General features: G+C 36.0%; 4 protein-coding genes across 5 annotated transcripts; 1 reads left to right on the top strand and 3 right to left on the bottom strand.

The window, feature by feature from the left end:
• The first annotated feature begins 2,636 nt into the window (after nucleotides 1-2,636).
• HPL1 (hydroperoxide lyase 1) lies at nucleotides 2,637-5,684 on the top strand. The gene is made up of 3 exons (XM_088122763.1): nucleotides 2,637-3,165; nucleotides 4,463-4,844; nucleotides 4,937-5,684. The coding sequence occupies exons 1-3, from the start codon at nucleotides 2,743-2,745 to the stop codon at nucleotides 5,581-5,583; spliced, it is 1,452 nt and encodes a 483-aa protein (XP_087978889.1). The 5' UTR covers nucleotides 2,637-2,742; the 3' UTR covers nucleotides 5,584-5,684.
• Nucleotides 5,685-5,876: 192 nt separating this feature from the next.
• On the bottom strand, nucleotides 5,877-7,789 carry LOC111008045 (uncharacterized). Its single transcript, XM_022280641.2, has 3 exons — nucleotides 7,352-7,789; nucleotides 6,930-6,953; nucleotides 5,877-6,459 (listed from the first exon to the last, which is right to left on the bottom strand). Exons 1-3 carry the CDS (start codon nucleotides 7,560-7,562, stop codon nucleotides 6,113-6,115), a joined length of 582 nt encoding a protein of 193 aa, XP_022136333.1. The 5' UTR covers nucleotides 7,563-7,789; the 3' UTR covers nucleotides 5,877-6,112.
• Nucleotides 7,790-8,125: 336 nt separating this feature from the next.
• On the bottom strand, nucleotides 8,126-11,050 carry LOC111007827 (Cell differentiation, Rcd1-like protein). 2 transcript variants are annotated; one of them, XM_022280347.2, is made up of 9 exons: nucleotides 10,636-11,050; nucleotides 10,281-10,352; nucleotides 10,029-10,118; nucleotides 9,797-9,839; nucleotides 9,511-9,617; nucleotides 9,184-9,279; nucleotides 8,876-9,045; nucleotides 8,696-8,765; nucleotides 8,126-8,429 (listed from the first exon to the last, which is right to left on the bottom strand). In XM_022280347.2, exons 1-9 carry the CDS (start codon nucleotides 10,831-10,833, stop codon nucleotides 8,313-8,315), a joined length of 963 nt encoding a protein of 320 aa, XP_022136039.1. In that variant the 5' UTR covers nucleotides 10,834-11,050; the 3' UTR covers nucleotides 8,126-8,312. The 2 variants fall into 2 exon arrangements, with proteins under 2 accessions (XP_022136039.1, XP_022136038.1); XM_022280346.2 differs by having other exon boundaries at nucleotides 8,876-9,066; nucleotides 10,636-11,048.
• A 2,830-nt stretch (nucleotides 11,051-13,880) lies between these two features.
• On the bottom strand, nucleotides 13,881-16,896 carry LOC111007611 (Tetratricopeptide repeat (TPR)-like superfamily protein). Its single transcript, XM_022280026.2, has 2 exons — nucleotides 15,039-16,896; nucleotides 13,881-14,169 (listed from the first exon to the last, which is right to left on the bottom strand). The coding sequence occupies exons 1-2, from the start codon at nucleotides 16,442-16,444 to the stop codon at nucleotides 14,166-14,168; spliced, it is 1,410 nt and encodes a 469-aa protein (XP_022135718.1). The 5' UTR covers nucleotides 16,445-16,896; the 3' UTR covers nucleotides 13,881-14,165.
• Nucleotides 16,897-17,275: the final 379 nt, after the last annotated feature.

The following is a 17,275-nucleotide window of genomic DNA, read 5'->3' as shown; positions in this document are numbered from 1 at the left end:
TAAGATTAAAAAAAAAGCCAATTATCCAGTCAATATAATATTGATTAAATGCTCGAGCACTCAGATACTTTCATGAGTCCGGATATAAAGTATCTTCCTCCTTTCCGTAACTAAAAATGAAATTAGATTCCCTATCTGTCTATTCAATCTAATTCAAGACCCAATCAGTAGACACTACATTAGTAGTCGAAGGGCTATCATATCAAGATTTAACGATTATTTTTCATTACTCTACTAAATTCTTGAAACCTAGACGCAAGGATTTATAGCATTTTAGAGAATCCCAACGATGCTTAGAATCAAGCAAATCTAAAGAGGCTTTTTCTTCTGCTTACTTCTGTTGGAAAAAAAAATCATAAAGTTATATCAGCAAAACAGAAGAAGGTATTTCGATTCTTTTGTTGATGAGGCGACACCTGGATTTGAACTGGGGACACGTTTTTCTTCCAATAATGTTGTGAAAAGATTCATAGGATACTGAATCTTAAACAAGTGGCCAAAACTTGGTTCAGAAAAATTTTCCCCTTCAAAAATATCTAGGAAAGTTCCAATTTCATTACAGTGGACTCTCAGTTTTTGTTTTTTGTTTGTATTCAAATTATAAAACCCCCAAAAATATAAAATAAAATTTTACAAATACACATGTAAGTTTTGTTTTTTTGGGTATAATCTTAGAAGAAATAAGAAAAAGAAAAAAAAAAAGTTTATGATTTAAAATTTCAAGAATGTAATTATGAAATTTCACTCTGACAATAGACAAGTAAATTAGTCTCAATTGAATGAAATAGCGAGATAAAAGCACGTTTTACGATTTGATTTAAAAATTATCAGAGAGATATTATTGGCAAAACTATTGAAATAAGTAAAACAAAAGGAAAAAAAAATCATAGAAATTTGATGATATTTTGTTCAAAATATTTGAAATGTTTCTCATTCTTTTAAAAAAATATTTTCTTTGTTAACATTGATTGGTTGGATGAAAAATTTACGGGTTGAATTATCTATTTTATGTTTTTTTCTTTCTTTCTTTGAGCAGAGTTATATATTATATGTTAAAATTTAGGAGATTATGTAGCAAATAAGACGTAGATTAAATCTCCAAAAATGAGGTGTTTGATGTCTATATATAATCTCTTATTCATATTTTTCTATTAACACTAACTTAATAGTAGAGACAACAATAGACATTTTTAAATGTTTGATGACTAAAATGAAAAATTAAAAAAAAAATAGAGGGACTATTATAATCGCCAACCTTGAACGTAATTCAACAGTAATTAGTATATATCACTCTTCAGAAAATTATGGTATCGAATCTCTAATATTAAAAAAATGTTATTTTAATCTTAAAATATCAATAACTCTCTTTACCCAAAAAAGATTCGCTAAGATTTATTATTTTAGAATATTACTTTATCGAGAGATACCATATTAATTTAACTTAGTTTTTTTTCTTTTTTACTTCTTAATTTAACTTAGTTTACTTCTTAAATTCAATAATTCAAGGAACGAAATAAATAATTCTGACCAAATGCAACAGTGACATTTTCAATTAATTATTTTTTTTTTCTAATTTTTAAAGAGGAAATTGAAAACAATGCTCCTACGCTCGCATCCCACGTGCCAGTTAAGGCCAAGGAGCTTTCGTTCATGTGTGGAATGGAAACGGTAAAGAGACCAATTTTAGCTGAGAAAAAAATATTGAATAAGTCTTTGAAATATTGATTGTGGAATTAATCCAATTCCACGATCCAACCCACCCATCAACTAAAATGTAAATACATTGATAAAATAATATTTTAAGATACGTTTGCTTTATACCAACAAATTTTAGTTATTTCTTTAACAAACTGATTTAGCTGGATAATCTTAAAATATTGTGTAGAATCAAAACTAAAAATCACCTAAAAAAAGATTAGAGACTATTAATTATATTTAGTTGTGTTGATTATGAAATCAAGTCTCTACTTATGTGGCAGAAGAACGACGATGTGTGCAATGTATCGAAAGAATAATACGTAACTTGAAAGACTGAGCTACGTAACTTGAAAGACTGAGCTAATACTAGTATGATGTTCTCCTTGACATACTCCAAAACTTAATTTAGATGAGTTAGAATGAAATTTACGAATTTATGCAAAAGATTACATACCTTTTAGATGTGTTTTCATTCCTCTTTCATCGAAGAGTTGTTTGGGAAGTTGTATCTCGAAAGATTCGAGCTGTATAACTTGTCACAAAATTTTGCACCTGCTTCCAAGATTTGCTGACACCAGAGACGAGGGACATTCGTTGTAGAGTCACTCTAGCTATCACGAACGATATGGGATCTTCTTACAATAACTAATTCGAGATATCAAGGATGATCTAAGACTTTCTTACAAGGATCCACAGACATCTCCTCTTGGAGCTCGAATTGGACTGACTCAACATGTTAGTAGAGAATTTACCCAGGTGTGCCGGTAATTTTTAACCCACGTGGTAAATTAATTCCATTTGGATTGGGTTGCTCAAATTTTTTTGGATAATCAAAGTTTTCTTAACAGTTTTTTTTATCAAGAACTATATCCAGTCTGTACTAATCTAACATCCTTTATCAAATGAGAATTAGCCACGTCCTCTTCGTCTCCCTCTTTCCTTTACAGATAAATTTCACCAATAAATGCCTCCTCCCCCCACTCCCCACCACCACACCGGAAAAATAAATTCGCAGACAACGAACGGTGAGGCCGGAGAAATCTCATGTCGATGAAGATCACGATGACCTCCGGCGGAATGCCCTCCATACCTTCATCGATTTCGCCGCCGCCTGTTACTCTGCCGGTGAGAAACGTCCCCGGCGGTTACGGCTTGCCGCTGTTCGGATCTGTCGGTGACCGATTGGATTACTTCTGGTTCCAAGGGCCGGATAAGTTCTTCAGGAATCGAATGGAGAAGCACAGAAGCACGGTGTTCCGGACCAACGTTCCTCCGTCGTTCCCTTTCTTCTTCAGCGACCCGAAGGTGATCGCGGTTCTCGATTGCAAGTCGTTCGCGCACCTCTTCGACATGGAAATCGTCGAGAAGAAGAACGTTCTCGTCGGCGATTTCATGCCGAGCACCAGCTTCACCGGCGGCATCAGAGTCTGCGCCTATTTGGATACATCGGAGCCGCAACACTCCAAGGTACGATCCCGATCCCCGATTTTCCACTTCGTAAACCTAATTAGGTCTTCGATTCACATTTTCTATTTGGTAGTCCTTCATCGGAAACCCCCAATTTCGTCTCCGATCCGCACCAAGCCCTACAACACCTCACTGTTCTAATTCAATTTTGTTTTTCCAGAAAAAAAAAATTAATCCAATTCTAAATGATTTCTTTTCCTATTATTAGGGATATTAAGATTAACTGATTTTCGACTTTATTCATTAACCCTTTTCTAAAAAGCGTCATTGTCTTAGAGCATCTGATATTGATCTGATTTCTTTTTAATTTTAGTAATTTTTTTTTCCTGTTCGAGTAGTAATTCAACCTTTTTTTTTCCTTAATTTCTAATATAAAGATGTTGATAAAATAAGATATTTATTGATTGAGAGAGTAGAGTCATGAATTAAAGAGTTTGAAATATTGCATATTTATTTTTAAAATTGTGAGAAATTGAGAGGAGGCATTCTCTATTTCATGCATGTTTTTAAAGTTTGAGATTTAAGATGAAGATGTTGATTGGGGTGGGGAACACAGTTACAGCAATGCATTGTCCTTTATTGAAATAATTTAATTGATTGGAAATTACGTTTTCATCCTTTTGTTTGTTTTTTCAAATGAAAAATAAACATTTGAATTTTCAACCTTTCATTTATTTCCACTCCATCCTCTCCCTCCATTTGCTCATTGACTTCTCAATCACATCCTTTATTATTATTACATCCTTAATTTCCCTCTAACATACAGAATATTTCCAATTTTAGGAATTAAATTATCAATCTTATTCCTAAATCCTACCCCCACATTTGATTAAATTAATCAGATTGTTGTAATTATGTTAAAATACTAGTTTAGTTGCGGTACTCTCCACTTTAATTTATTTTAGTTCCTAATATTTTCAAAATGTTTATTTTGATCTTTAAAGGGATAATTCTTATTCCTTAATTTTAATTTTAATCTCATTTTTTCTATTATAATTTCAAAACGAGTTTATAATCGATATATTTTTTAAAATGCAGAATTTTCCTTATTCGTAAAATTTGTATTAAGATTTTGTAAATAAGGATTAAAATTATCATTTTTAAAAATACAAGATAAAGATGAATATTTTTAAAATACAAAAAATCTAGAATGATCCAAAATTAAAGTATAGGAAGAAAAAATATTTTGAAACTAGAGAAGCTAAAATAGACGGACTGAAAATCCAGATACTAAAATAATAACTTTCTAATTATTATTTTTTGAATTAATTTCTCATCACCAGAAATTTACTGCCAGGTAAAAAACTTCGTTCTAGACGTTCTCCGGCGGAGCTCCAAGATATGGATCCCGGAGCTGGAATCCAAGTTCTCCACGGCGTTTGACGCCATTGAATCCGACGTTATCAAGAGCGGAAAATCCGACTATCTATTCAATCTCCAGCAAGCCCTATTCAGTTTCTTCGCCAAAACCCTAGCCGGCGCCGACACTGCAAAATCCCCCGACATCGCCAATTCCGGCTATTTCGACGTCAACCTCTGGCTCGGCCTCCAGCTCCTTCCCACCATTAACATCGGCATTCTCCAGCCCCTCGAAGAAATCTTCCTCCACTCCTTCTCCTACCCATTCTTCCTCATCGCCGGCCGCTACCGGAAGCTCTACAACTTCATCCAAAAAGAAGGTACCCTCTCCTCTCGACTCAAAATCACCGATTCAATCTCCTCTCATTTTTTTTTTTTTGATTCGCCATTTTCTGGGATTTGTATTCTACAGGGGAAGAAGCAATCCGCCGAGGCGTGACCGAGTTCGGGTTGAAGGAGGACGAAGCGATCCACAATCTCATCTTCACATTGGGATTCAACGCGTACGGTGGGTTCAGTCTGTTCCTGCCGATTCTACTCGGTCGGATAGCGAGCGACAAGACCGGGTTACAGGAGAGGATCGTGAAGGAAGTCAGGGAGAAAACCGGGTCGGGTCTGACATTCGAGTCGGTGAAGGAGTTGGAGCTGGTCTACTCGGTGGTGTACGAGGCGCTCCGACTGGACCCGCCGGTTCCCTCCCAATTCGCGAGAGCCAGAAAGGATTTCGAGCTGAGTTCACACGACTCGGTGTTCAAGGTGAAGAAGGGGGAGCTGCTGTGTGGGTATCAGCCGCTGGCGATGAGGGATCCGAACGTATTCGAGGAGCCGGAGGTGTTTAAGCCGGACCGGTTCAGGGCGGAGAAAGGGGCCGAGCTGCTGAATTATCTGTTCTGGTCGAACGGCCCGCAGACCGGGACGCCGACCGAGCACAATAAGCAGTGTGCGGCCAAGGACTTGGTGGTGCTCACGGCGGTGGTGTTCGTCGCCTACATATTCCGAAGGTATGATTCCATTACAGGGGAGGGAGCTTCAATTTCAGGCCTACAAAGGGCTAACTGAAACTGCCCTTTTGATGTAAATTAAATGCTGTTGTGATTGTGATCATATCAGAAGGTTTCGGCTCAACATGCACTAATAAAATTATCTAAAACTTATACAAATATTTGGGAACTTGCTGCCTCTTTTGCTACCTTTTTCTTTCTCTGATAGTATAATGTATACCATGATTTTGGCAAAGCAAGAGAGTATTTGAATTTTGTATACTATCAAACTTGTTTAAACCCAGAAGAATTTTGCTTTCACAGTCAGAGAATGGAACTTCAAAATACACAATGGAGATGGACAAATGAGAGTAGAGTAACACAACTTCTTGCATACATTAGTTGCTTTCAACTAATGAACGTTTTCTTCTTTGTGATTAACTAAAATGGTAATTGACATTTCGATTTGCTAAAGATACCTGTAATAATCCCTTCGATCTATTTGTAGCGACGTAGAGTAAGATTTAAGTTACTGCTCGGAAGAATATATATATATAGGAAAACAAAAATTCAGAATGGGAGGAAGTGTTACTGTTTGGAATGCCCTTTTATGCAGTCTGAATATTTCCCTGCTTTTGGATACGAGACCTGCCAGCCCCTTCCTTCCATCCCCTTTGGCGAGCCCTTAGCTCCCACACTGCTGTTAGTCTCTTCTGTGCAGCTAATACTGCCTCGGCTTTCTCTCTCGCTTCTTCACATGTTTCCATCCCGGAATTGCACTTGTCTGCCTCTTTTTGATACTGAGATGTCATCTTCTTCGCCTCGAGTAGAGCCATATCAGCACGTCGCTGATTTTCCAACGCTTCGGCTTCCTTTAGCTTCAGCTCCTCTAACAATAGGTCTGCAAAGTTCTTCTCGGTGTCTTGACTCACTTCTGGGTCACGCTTAACACAATCTGCACAACATACAACCGATAACAGTTCAACAGTAGAACTGTCTCAAAACTTCATACAAATGGTAGAACACTGTGCTGCCCAAGTTTCTAATGATCATGGCCTTAAATTTACTATCTCACTATATTTTCAGAGGCACTTATGAATCATGACATTTAAAGGGTATTAAGGAAGCAATTGATAGATATTTCAAACACACTCTCAAGAGCAGCATGATTCACAGCCAAAGAAAACTCAAGGGCAGACCTTACCCTAACAAGAAGTATTTTTTCCAGAAAATTTTTAAAGAACCATATAAATGGAGGAAATATCAGCAAAGGGCTCTCTAGAAAACATGCAGTCTAATTCATGATCTGTTAAGATATGGAGCTTTTGTATGTTCATATGGTGGATTTAGCATCAACATTGGTTTTATTTGACATAAATGAAGCAAAAAGATAAATAAACTTTTGAGAAAGAAAGTGAAACTAACCTCCAAAGGTAGTGTTCCTCAATTCTGCACAGACAGTAACCACAAACCACAGTCAGTATACAATTACATGAAAGGCACGACTTAAATTCAAAAGGAAGAAGCTCAAACTAATAATCAGATAAACAACAAACCGAAACTATAAATCTCACAAACGCTACATTGCAATGAGAATCAAGGAACAGAGAGCAAAAGGGAATTGTAAGCAAACCCCAAAACAGAAGAAAATTAACCCAAACTCAGTCAATTACAGAGAGAGCAAGAGGGGGCGAAAAAACGATGCTACAGCAAAACCCACAACGAGATCTAAGAAAGCGAATCCCAAAATCTACAAACCTCCGCCCAAATTAGATGCAAAAGAAAAGAGATCCAATCGGATCTGGGCCATTAGGAACAAGAAAAACAGCAGGGGAAACTGAAAATACCTTCGGGAATTGAGATGACGGGCTGAGAAGGGCAGTCGCAGAAACAAGGAGGGCAGGAGGAAGAAGAGGAGGAGCGGCTAACGACGGCCAAACCTTCGACGAAGTGCCAATAGAGAGGAGGGCCGATAATGTAGCCGGCGATACAGAGGGCAATGGTAGCCAATCCGAACTTAATCAGTGCCGGAGTGCAAGAAGTGGCCTGAATTGCCATCGGCTCCGGCGATGAATCGGAGAAATTGGTAAGCAGAGAGTGAATAGTTGGAATAAATAAGTGGGGGATTGCAACTGAATCTCTTACGAACAAAGAGGAGAATCGGAGTTTTATTGGGTACTGCAATCTATTCTAATTCGCTCTTCTGAAATTTTTGGGAACAAATCATCTCTCTATCACTTTCTCTCACCTCTTTCTTTGTTTTCAAATTTTATTATAAGATGAAAATTTATGGCTTTAGCTTGCTGGAATTCCGCGTCACATGACTCATATCATAAACCGTGTCCGCATTTTTTTTTTTACCGAAAGAAAAACTATAGATTATAATTTTTTATTTCATATTCATATTTCTTTACCATTTTATTTACTTGTATATATATATATTTCATTTGAGGAATTCTAATATATGTTTTTATACTTATTTTATGATGATTTTTTTTATTTTGTTTAGAAGTTGTTTTTGAAATCTTGGTTAATTAAAAAAATAAAATATAGGTTTTTTTTTTCATTTTTATAGTTTGATTAAGATTTTTGAGAATGTTTTTTAAATAAATAGGGAATCCTTTGGAAGAAAATAAGCCAACATTATCATTTTCAGTTGCAGTTAAATAAATACATTAACTCTTATGATCTACAAACAAAGAAAAAAGAGATGTGTGAAAGATGAAGAACCAATTCATCTTTAGAACTATGTGTAAATTATGTAACCCTGTGCACCGGAATAGACAAAGCTTGCGAAAACTTATAACTTTAGCCTGTTTTGGGATAACCATTTTCGTCTTTGTCTTCGTCTTCGTCTTTTCGCATCCTACGGTCATGTACATTGCGAAGCAACTGCTGAAACGAGCTCATGACAGCAGGGTCGTCCTGGAAGTAGATGGTAAATCACAACAATAATTGAAAAGTCTCAGAATTGGATGTAAATATTGTGGTAAACTAAGGATCACATTAAGGAATTGATCTGTATTTGCAACTAGTATGAGGACATGAACAAGAAACCACTTGAAGAAACTTAAAGTTCTGTTTTTGGAGTTATCAAGGGAATGTTGATTCTCAATGGACAAATGGCGATAAATAGCAATGGCATTCAATTCTTATAGTAAAAGAACTTTCGTTGTCGTAGTGGAACTTACATGAAGGAGGTCGATAAAGGCGCCATCATTTAGCATCCTAGGAAGGAGTCTCCCAAGTCGAAGACATGCCCTTTATCAATAATTCCAAGCACAAAATTAATGGTTTGTAGCAAAAAGGGTAATGGTAAAATCAATCAAATTATGACGTTTGTGAAGCCTTTCAGGGGATTTTGAGCTAACCTTGGACTTTCAGATAGCTTAAGATAACAGCGAATGATATGTTTTAGCAGCCGACGTGAGGGTTCTTCCGCGAGTTTTTCCATCATTGTCTCCAAGGCACGAGTTATTGCGAAAAACCGATCAGCTATGATGCAGCAGTACCTCAATCCCTCTTCATTCATTAGAATTTTCTGAACAATAAATGTGGCAACCTGGGTGATCTTGAGATTATGAGTAAACCGCCTTGTAATAAAATGTGCAAATGTGCTCAACTTATTGAGAAAGCAACGTCTGAAACTCGGTTGACAATCTCATGTCCTGGTACTCACCGTCTTTGACAAGCCCTTTCCGACGTCCATGCACCGCAGGCAGTATGGGACTATCTCAGTTTTGAGTAAGAAATAAATAACTTCCTTGTCATCAACCTGCATGAGTGGTGCAAAATGATCACATATCTTCGTTTTGACCGATACTTCAAACTTGTAGTTAACAAAATAAACAATGTAATTAAAACCAAGAACTCTAAGATTTTGATACAGAACAACTTCTTATGTGTGTGTTATTTTTGTCTTTGAAATAGTAATTGATGCACGCAAGTGTCGATGTTCGCTATAAGATAGAAGATAAAATATAAAGAAAAATAAAGGAATGGCTACCTTAACTAGAGCACCAATTACTCCTAAGCTAGTGAGCCTGAGATATTCATGAGGTTTTTCCTTGATGGTGGTATTAAGGAAAGGGTACAAATAGAGTGGGATTTTAGCTGCAAAATAATGTACATTCAATCAGAATCATTGGAAGATCAGCAAAACTCAGACCAATAATGCTACTAAACTCCAACTAGCCATTGACGACTGCTTAAACTCTGATATAAAATGCCTAAACGATAAACAAAACTCCCAATAAAGTCAGAGGAATTTCGAAGTTCCATCAAGATTTTACCTTTCATAAATGGCACCCTTGTTTCTGGGTGAGCAGCCACACACTGCAGAAGATAAGAACAAATATCCATAAGTAAGAAGAAGATAAAATTGAATATCAACTTGAGTTCAACCATGGAGATATAATTCATTTTCTAGATGGCATATATCAGAAGATTTATTGGAAAGTGATGGAGGCATTGATCAGATCACAACCTGAAGAAATTATCAAAAGAATAAAAAAGGATCATAACCTGAAGAAGAGCAAGAGCATTGCAGACCCTAGTTGAAGCCTTTTCTGTAAGGTCAGGCTTAGACAGCAAATGGTAAACTTCCATTATTTCCTGTAATTTTTTCAACACACAACAAAAGGAATCACAGCCTGAAGATTGAGATTGTTTTTCCTATAAGGCATTGCCATAATGCCATTGGCCCATTTAGGGAAAGAATCAACATGAATCAAAAATTTAGATGGGAAAATGGCTGCCATAAGTGAGAGTTCATACCTTGAGAAGGGTAAACATAGTACCAAAGGAATGCCATATCAGAACAGCCAAATTGTCACACATACTCCTATTCTGAAAAGGGGAAAAAATCTGCCCTCAAGAGTTTGAAATTTGAATCATTGGAAAAAGAAAAGAATGCAATTCTAGCAAAATTTTACCTACATGGTCTTACCCTTCTAAAAATTTAGGGCATAAACGAGAAAAAATGTTCTAAAATCTTAATTTGAACAAGTTAGAGGGAAGCAATTGTATTCATCTTTCTTCTTCGAGCTGCCCCTAAACACCATTTTAAATCGCTATTGAACTTAAAAATTTAAGGGTATATTTAAAACTTGCTTGATATTTTGAAGGGCACCTGAGAGAGAAGCTGGAGAGCACGTTCACGAGTGTGGGGGTCGTTGAGAGCGAGAATGAGCTTATCGACCGAGACCTGGCTTAGGTCTCCATGAGGACGAGAGTCACTGGATCCCGACGCGGTGGCGCTTCCGCTGACGGCGGCGCTTGCTTCCACTGTCGACGGTTCTCCGAATAGGGAATCTGGAAGATTGGCCATTGTTGGGGGAATGCCTCGAGATTTTGATCTTTGAGTGTTTCTCAGAATTTGGAATTTGAGAAAGCAGAGAAGAAATGGATATTGCAATATGGAAATTGCTTTGCTCGAGGATTGATTCTCTCGCTGTTTGCATATTCTCTGGTTTTATAGTGTGAGCAGCCACTGATTTTCCTGCCATTGGAGCAAAAATGTGCTACACTTCCAGCTGATTTTGAACAGGTTCAAATTTTGGTCGAAATTGGACGTTATTTTTTCTCCTTTCTCATTCTTTTAAAATAACAAAATCAAAATTTTTATTATGTTTTTTTAATTTCTATTTTCTTTAAAACATAAATAAAAATATTATCTCAACCCATTGAATTAAAATATAATATGATATATTTTTAAAAAAAAACTATATTTTAATGTTGCCTCATTCGTTTGTTTAGGGATTTAATGTTTAATTACAGAAAATTAGTGGGTTGAAAAGCTTAAAACATAAAATAATTTAAAATATAATTAGAAAAAGCTTAAAAAGTACATACTTGGCCCGATAAGAATAATGATGTGAGATTTATCATTTATTTTCTATTGATTTATATAAAAAATCAAGTTAAAAATAATTCAATTTTTCGATAATATACAACTATCCAAGTAGGAGTGCTTCTAGAACAAGGTATCATAAAGATATTTCCATTTTAAAAAAATTAAAAATAAAAATATTTCCCTTTTGAAGAAATAAAAGTAAAAATATTGCCATTTAAATAATAATAAAAGTAAAAATATATTCGGAGCGTTTTTCTTAAAATATTATATTATAAATAAGAGATTTTTTTTTTTTCATTTTAGTTCCTTACCTTCTAAAAACTCAATTTTAATATCTGTTCTTTAATTAAACTCTGCATTAAACCTCTACCATAAAAGTATCTACTAGAAATGGAATATAGATTAGATAATGATATCTTTTTCCTCAAAATAAAAAAACTCATGATTTACTCTTAGGAGCGGAGTTAGAAATTTTATTAGCTTGGATCAAATTTTATCTTCTAACATCTTATATATAATAATCTAATATTTAGATTCTGAAAAAATCACTGGGGGACAAATTAGATAAAAAAAAAAAACTGCAATATTTTTAATATTTTATATATACTACAAACTACAAAGTAGAAGGTCAATTGTCTTATGATCTCTTAAACGTCATGACACCTTTTATGTTGCACCCTCGGGTGTTAGTGCAATGACAAGAGACTTGCACCCAAGATCTAGGTTCGAATCCTCCTGAATCCAAAAGTAAAGGGAAAAAAACGCCCTTCATTTTAGAAAAAATCAACTAAACTTATTGATGATTTAATTTTCTAATAAGGGAACTTTAGCTCAAATTTTTTTCATAACCATAATTTGAATCTTGAAAATCAAAATTAAAAAATCTTGCCAACATGAGGTTGGTTCAGTGATAATTATTGATACGTCTCTCTCATCGACAAGTCATGAGTTTGTATCCCTCCACCTCACATGTTGTACTAAAACGCAAAAGAAAAAAAAAAAGGCCTTTTTAGAGTAAAATAATTTTTTGCTTAACTAGTTAATATATATATATATATATATATATATCAATAAAAAAATCGGACATCCATGCACTTGTTATTCAATTTAAACCTATAATTTAAATCATGTAGGTCCTAATTGCCATTTTGATACTTCTTTATTTTGTTACTTACTCTAATTTAAGTTAAATTTTGATAACTAAAAGAAGAATTTTTTTTTCTTAAATTATTTTTATTTTAATTTTTGCCAAGAATAAAAATATATATACAATAAGCGTGAAAAATATACCAAAGAAATTATAAATAATCAAACATTACTTGTTAAAATGAAAATTTGATTAGATACGCATTGATGATTTAACTTTCGACTAAGAAACTCCACCTTGGATCTTTTCCTACTTATAACAATCTTCCAAAATTTCACAACGTCGTTTCTAAGTTACTATAACAATAACAATTGCGTCGAGACATACGTAAGATACTATAAAAAATAATAATTTCTATATTTAGTTCAATTAAATTTAAACCTTTAATTATACTTGATCAACTTTTCGCATTTAATTGCAAACTTTATTTAGACAATTTTTTTCAAACAATAATATAAATATGATGAACGGTATAGATAAAATCACATTCTCACTAACTTAGATGTAAGGTTTATTGTAAGGACAATCTTTGGAGTTTAATTGAATTCAATATATCACAACTTTCATATACAACCTTGTTTATTTTTGTCCATGCCATGCTAGCAATATAAAATCATTAGAAAAAAAGAAAATCAGAACTTCCATCTCATAAAGGTAAAAATGGGAATATTATTATCAAATCCAAATTTTTACTATCCAGGAGTTGGCGATCCTTTGACCTTTATATCCCTATTACCTAGACGTTGGGGTGCACCCATACATACGCAAGAGGCCGGTCATTGTTTGGTGGAGATATTTCTTGAAGATCCAAGCCACCTAAACTATCCCTTTACGACATCAAATCTAAAGTTCAATTTAATAAATTTAACCAACTTGAACCTAGCTCAACGGGTTAAGTCACATATGTACGATCAGGTAAAGCTTGAAGATAAGTTTTGTACTCTATTAATTTTGCAGTCCCTCTAGTTGGGTGGGTGCTAGGCGGTCTTTCGACCAGATTCTCCTAAAAATCGTACATGCGAGTTTTTCCGCATGTGGCTCACACCATTCTAGGTGTGACCCAACCCAGCATTCATTTGCAAAGCAATCTTGTAGTGAAATTGAGATTGTTCGACCTTGGAAGTTAATTCGCGTAGATTGAATGGTGATCAGTTCGATTACCTGCGTACTCCAAAAAAATTGATGAAATTTACCTAATAAAATTTGTTTAGAGACAATAATGTAATACTATCTACATCATTTTTAAATAATGTTAATGTAGTTAAATTTTTTTTTTTTTTTAAAACACCTTAGCAAGAAAATGGCGATAGACACATCAGCCTGTCCCATGCATCATATTTCCAAGTCCCGAGGCTTAAGGATTAGGGAGCCGATGTGTAAATAGGTGAATTGATTAATATCTAAGTAAGTTCAATGTTTTTTATTTGAAACCGTTTCTCACTTCCCGAAGAACAATGGCCTTCGTCTAGAATTTGGTCCACTAAAAAAGAAAAAGAAAAGACGTCCATTTATATTCGGTGATAGTTGATGCAATACTGCTGCAGCCGGGCGATTGCATCCGACCACCCAATCGATGAAGACTCGAATGTCCATTGTCCAAGATTCTCCACTGCTGCCTTTCGTGGAAGTCCGAATCGTGTCTCAGTTCCAGTGTGGCTGGTCATCTGAAAAGACCAGTTAAAAAAAAAGTACAATGAATATTTGAGACTTTTTCCAAACAAAAGCGTTTTTGTTTTATGCTCTATTTGTTGGGTTATAGTTTAAACAAAAAGAGCCAGAATTTGAATCCACGCCTTACTAAGAAATTAATTAACTAGTTCAATTATATTTAAATTGATTATAGTATAATATTGATAAATTGAATGCAAATTTGTTCAACATGTGTTCAAGGGATTTGTTAATGTCATTTTACAAAAACATCACTCACACATATATATGTAGTACAGTATGTAAGGGTGGAGATCGAGCTCACAACCTCTTAGTTAGAGATATATGTCAATTACCGTCGAACTATGCTCACTTTGACTATCACTGAAAATATTGATGTTTAAGGTTATTTCCAAAAATATATATATATATATATATGAAATTATTTCCCTTCTTGAATAAGTTATAAGTTATAGTCCATGTAGCATCTTGTTCCAATAAGTTTCCCTTTTCATTTTTACACAGGAACTGGGTCAAACTAGAGATTCCCCAACTTGATTGAGTTGGGTACTTACGAGGATCGGGTTCTACGGATTTTTTTATCATCCCTATTCATGATTTTACTTTTAGAATCACTCAAAATATCTCGTGCCAATAGAGATATTGTCACTCCAATATAAACTATAGATCATTTTTGTTTGTGGAACTTACAGACTTAACGACTTGCTGTTCAGATAATTGTCCAGTTTGCTGTTCAGACAATTGTCCAGTGTGGACTTTTAGCAGGGGTGGACAAGTGGGGAGAGCATGGTGATAAAATCAAATGTTATTTTAAAAAGTAAAATCAATGAGAGAGTAACAACATCAAGAGGATGATGATACATACACCAGATTTCGCATTGGAACTACTCTACTATAGGCTGGAGCTTTCTGAATCCCGGCGTCTGCCATCACTCTTCTTATACCTGCAGCATGACTCCATTTCTCTGCTTCGGCATTTATACTCGCCAAAGCCACGTATCGCCCGCAATGTTGTGGCTGCATCGTGAGCAATCTTCTTCCCACTTCATTTCCCAGTTCAGTGGCTCCATGAATTTTACAAGCACTCAAAAGGGCTCCCAAAACAGAACCAGCAGGCTCAAAGGGCATCGACTTTATGAACTCAGTTGCTTCTCTCAAAAGCCCTGCTTTGCCTAAGAGATCAACCACACAGGCGTAGTGCTCAGCAATCGGCACAAGCGCAAAATTGTTCGACATTGATTGGAATAACTGCAGCCCCAATTCGACGAGCTTCCCACGAGCACAGGCAGTGAGAATTGCAACAAATGTAACCTCATTAGGATGGATTCCTTTAGCCTTCATTTCAGCAAATAGGTCTAGTGCTTCTGTTTCTCTACCATTGGATGCAAACGAAGAAATCATTGCATTCCAAGCGCAGATCTCCCTGTTCTTCATTTGATTAAAAACATTTGTTGCACTTCCTAAGAAACCCATTTTCCCATAAAAATCAATCAACGCCGTCCCTACAAAAACACTCAACTCACCCTCATTTCTAATTATATAACCATGTATTTCTTTCCCTCGACAAAGAGCTCCTTCAGCATCCAAATTAGCACACGAAGAAAGTACACTCACAAACGTGGCTTCATTTGGCTTCACAGAACTCCTCATCATCATCTCAAAAAACCAAATCGCCTCAAGAAAGCGCCCATTCCACAAAAACCCATTAACGACGCTGGTCCAAGAAACCACATCACGCTCTCCCATGGATTCAAACATCAAAACAGCAGAGCCCAGGTCCCCATTTTTGACAAACGCATCAAGCATAGAGTTAAGCGCGACAATACATGGGTTCGGAATTTCATCAAACACCTTACGTGCATCATCCAATTCCCCAACCTCCGAGTAGTAGCCAACGAACGAGGTCTGCACAAACGGGTCGCTCAGAACGCCAATCTTGACAGCGTGGGCGTGAATCAGTTTGCCCAGAAAACGTGAAGAAACGGCGGCGGATTTGATGATTGAAGGGAAGGTGTGGGCGTTGGGGTTGGCGTGGTGCGAGAGCATGTGGGTGTAGAGGAGGAGGGCGGAGCGAGGTTGGTTGAAACTTAGATAGGCTCTGATGAGAGTGTTGAAGAGGAGAGTGTTGATCCATTTTGGATTTGGTGGAGCTTTGGAGTTGCAGAGGAGATGGCTGCCGGTGATTAGGAGGGCGTGGATTTGTTGGATTTTGATCGAGTTCTTGAGGAATCGTTGAAGAAGCTGCAGTAACCACTCGGAGGAGTGTGGCATAACATTAACGACCAAAGGAGGATGCTTGGGTAACAAAATGGTTCAAACAAATGAGTGCATCTCTTCGCTTTATAGCCATATCCCAACGTGGTGGGAGATTTAACCATCCATTTTATCCATTTGGTTGTTGAGGGAGAAATCCGAACATGGGACGTGTCAGGATTTAGGGATGACAGCTAGAAGGGGAACCACAGACGACGTGGAGCGTGTGATTAGGAGAGGACGGGGGCTGCACGCCTACCACACAGTACGAGAGACGCATCACGACTTGCAAACGACAATCTTCAAGAAAGACAGACAATGACAGTGTGACCATCGCATCCTATAAATGTTCTCATTTGTTCGTTAGAATCTCCTATAAAACGAATAGCATCGCTATACCACGTATGAAACGTCCTCCCTAGTCAACCATGAACACTTGTAAAAGGGAAGAGTACCATCATCATCAAGCAAGTGAAAAATTTGTCATTAATTTTCTAAGGTGTTTTCCACCACTTCTTACCCCAATTATTAACTTGAGTATTAGAGTCTATTAGGCGAGGCATCACACTAGTGTCGAGGATTGTGGTTCCAGACTCATTTTTTCGACGACACTACGTTCTGTAGGACACATGGACTTCTAGAACTCGCCATCAACCATTATGTTACTTTTATACTTTGATATCGCATGAAAAAAGAATGATTTGAAGTTTTTATTGATTTCAAATTGCATTCTTGTGAAAAAATTTCCATTTTTCATAATTACTTATCTCATATTTTAATTCGTGATTAATAAATTAAGATTAAAAGATACTCATTTTTGTTCAACGAATGCTCAAAAAAAAATATCAT

The sequence above is a fragment of the Momordica charantia genome (assembly GCF_013281855.1).
Source record: "Momordica charantia cultivar OHB3-1 chromosome 4 unlocalized genomic scaffold, Mcharantia_2.0 BLBB01000004.1, whole genome shotgun sequence".
Taxonomy (NCBI): Eukaryota; Viridiplantae; Streptophyta; class Magnoliopsida; order Cucurbitales; family Cucurbitaceae; genus Momordica; species Momordica charantia.
The sequence above is the reverse complement of the archived record's forward strand: the minus strand, read 5'-3'. Positions and strand labels throughout refer to the sequence as shown.

Coding starts and splice junctions, on each gene's coding strand:
- LOC111007827 (XM_022280346.2), bottom strand. CDS start 10,833: ATGGCCAATCTTCCAGATTCCCTATTCGGAGAACCGTCGACAGTGGAA. Junction 9,618..9,796: donor AAGGGTGCCATTTATGAAAG/GTAAAATCTTGA, acceptor ATTATTTTGCAG/CTAAAATCCCACTCTATTTG. Junction 9,067..9,183: donor GAAAGGGCTTGTCAAAGACG/GTGAGTACCAGG, acceptor AAGATCACCCAG/GTTGCCACATTTATTGTTCA.
- LOC111007611 (XM_022280026.2), bottom strand. CDS start 16,444: ATGCCACACTCCTCCGAGTGGTTACTGCAGCTTCTTCAACGATTCCTC.
- HPL1 (XM_088122763.1), top strand. CDS start 2,743: ATGTCGATGAAGATCACGATGACCTCCGGCGGAATGCCCTCCATACCT. Junction 3,166..4,462: donor CGGAGCCGCAACACTCCAAG/GTACGATCCCGA, acceptor ATTTACTGCCAG/GTAAAAAACTTCGTTCTAGA. Junction 4,845..4,936: donor CAACTTCATCCAAAAAGAAG/GTACCCTCTCCT, acceptor TGTATTCTACAG/GGGAAGAAGCAATCCGCCGA.
- LOC111008045 (XM_022280641.2), bottom strand. CDS start 7,562: ATGGCAATTCAGGCCACTTCTTGCACTCCGGCACTGATTAAGTTCGGA. Junction 6,954..7,351: donor CGTCATCTCAATTCCCGAAG/GTATTTTCAGTT, acceptor CTGTCTGTGCAG/AATTGAGGAACACTACCTTT. Junction 6,460..6,929: donor GAGGAACACTACCTTTGGAG/GTTAGTTTCACT, acceptor TATGTTGTGCAG/ATTGTGTTAAGCGTGACCCA.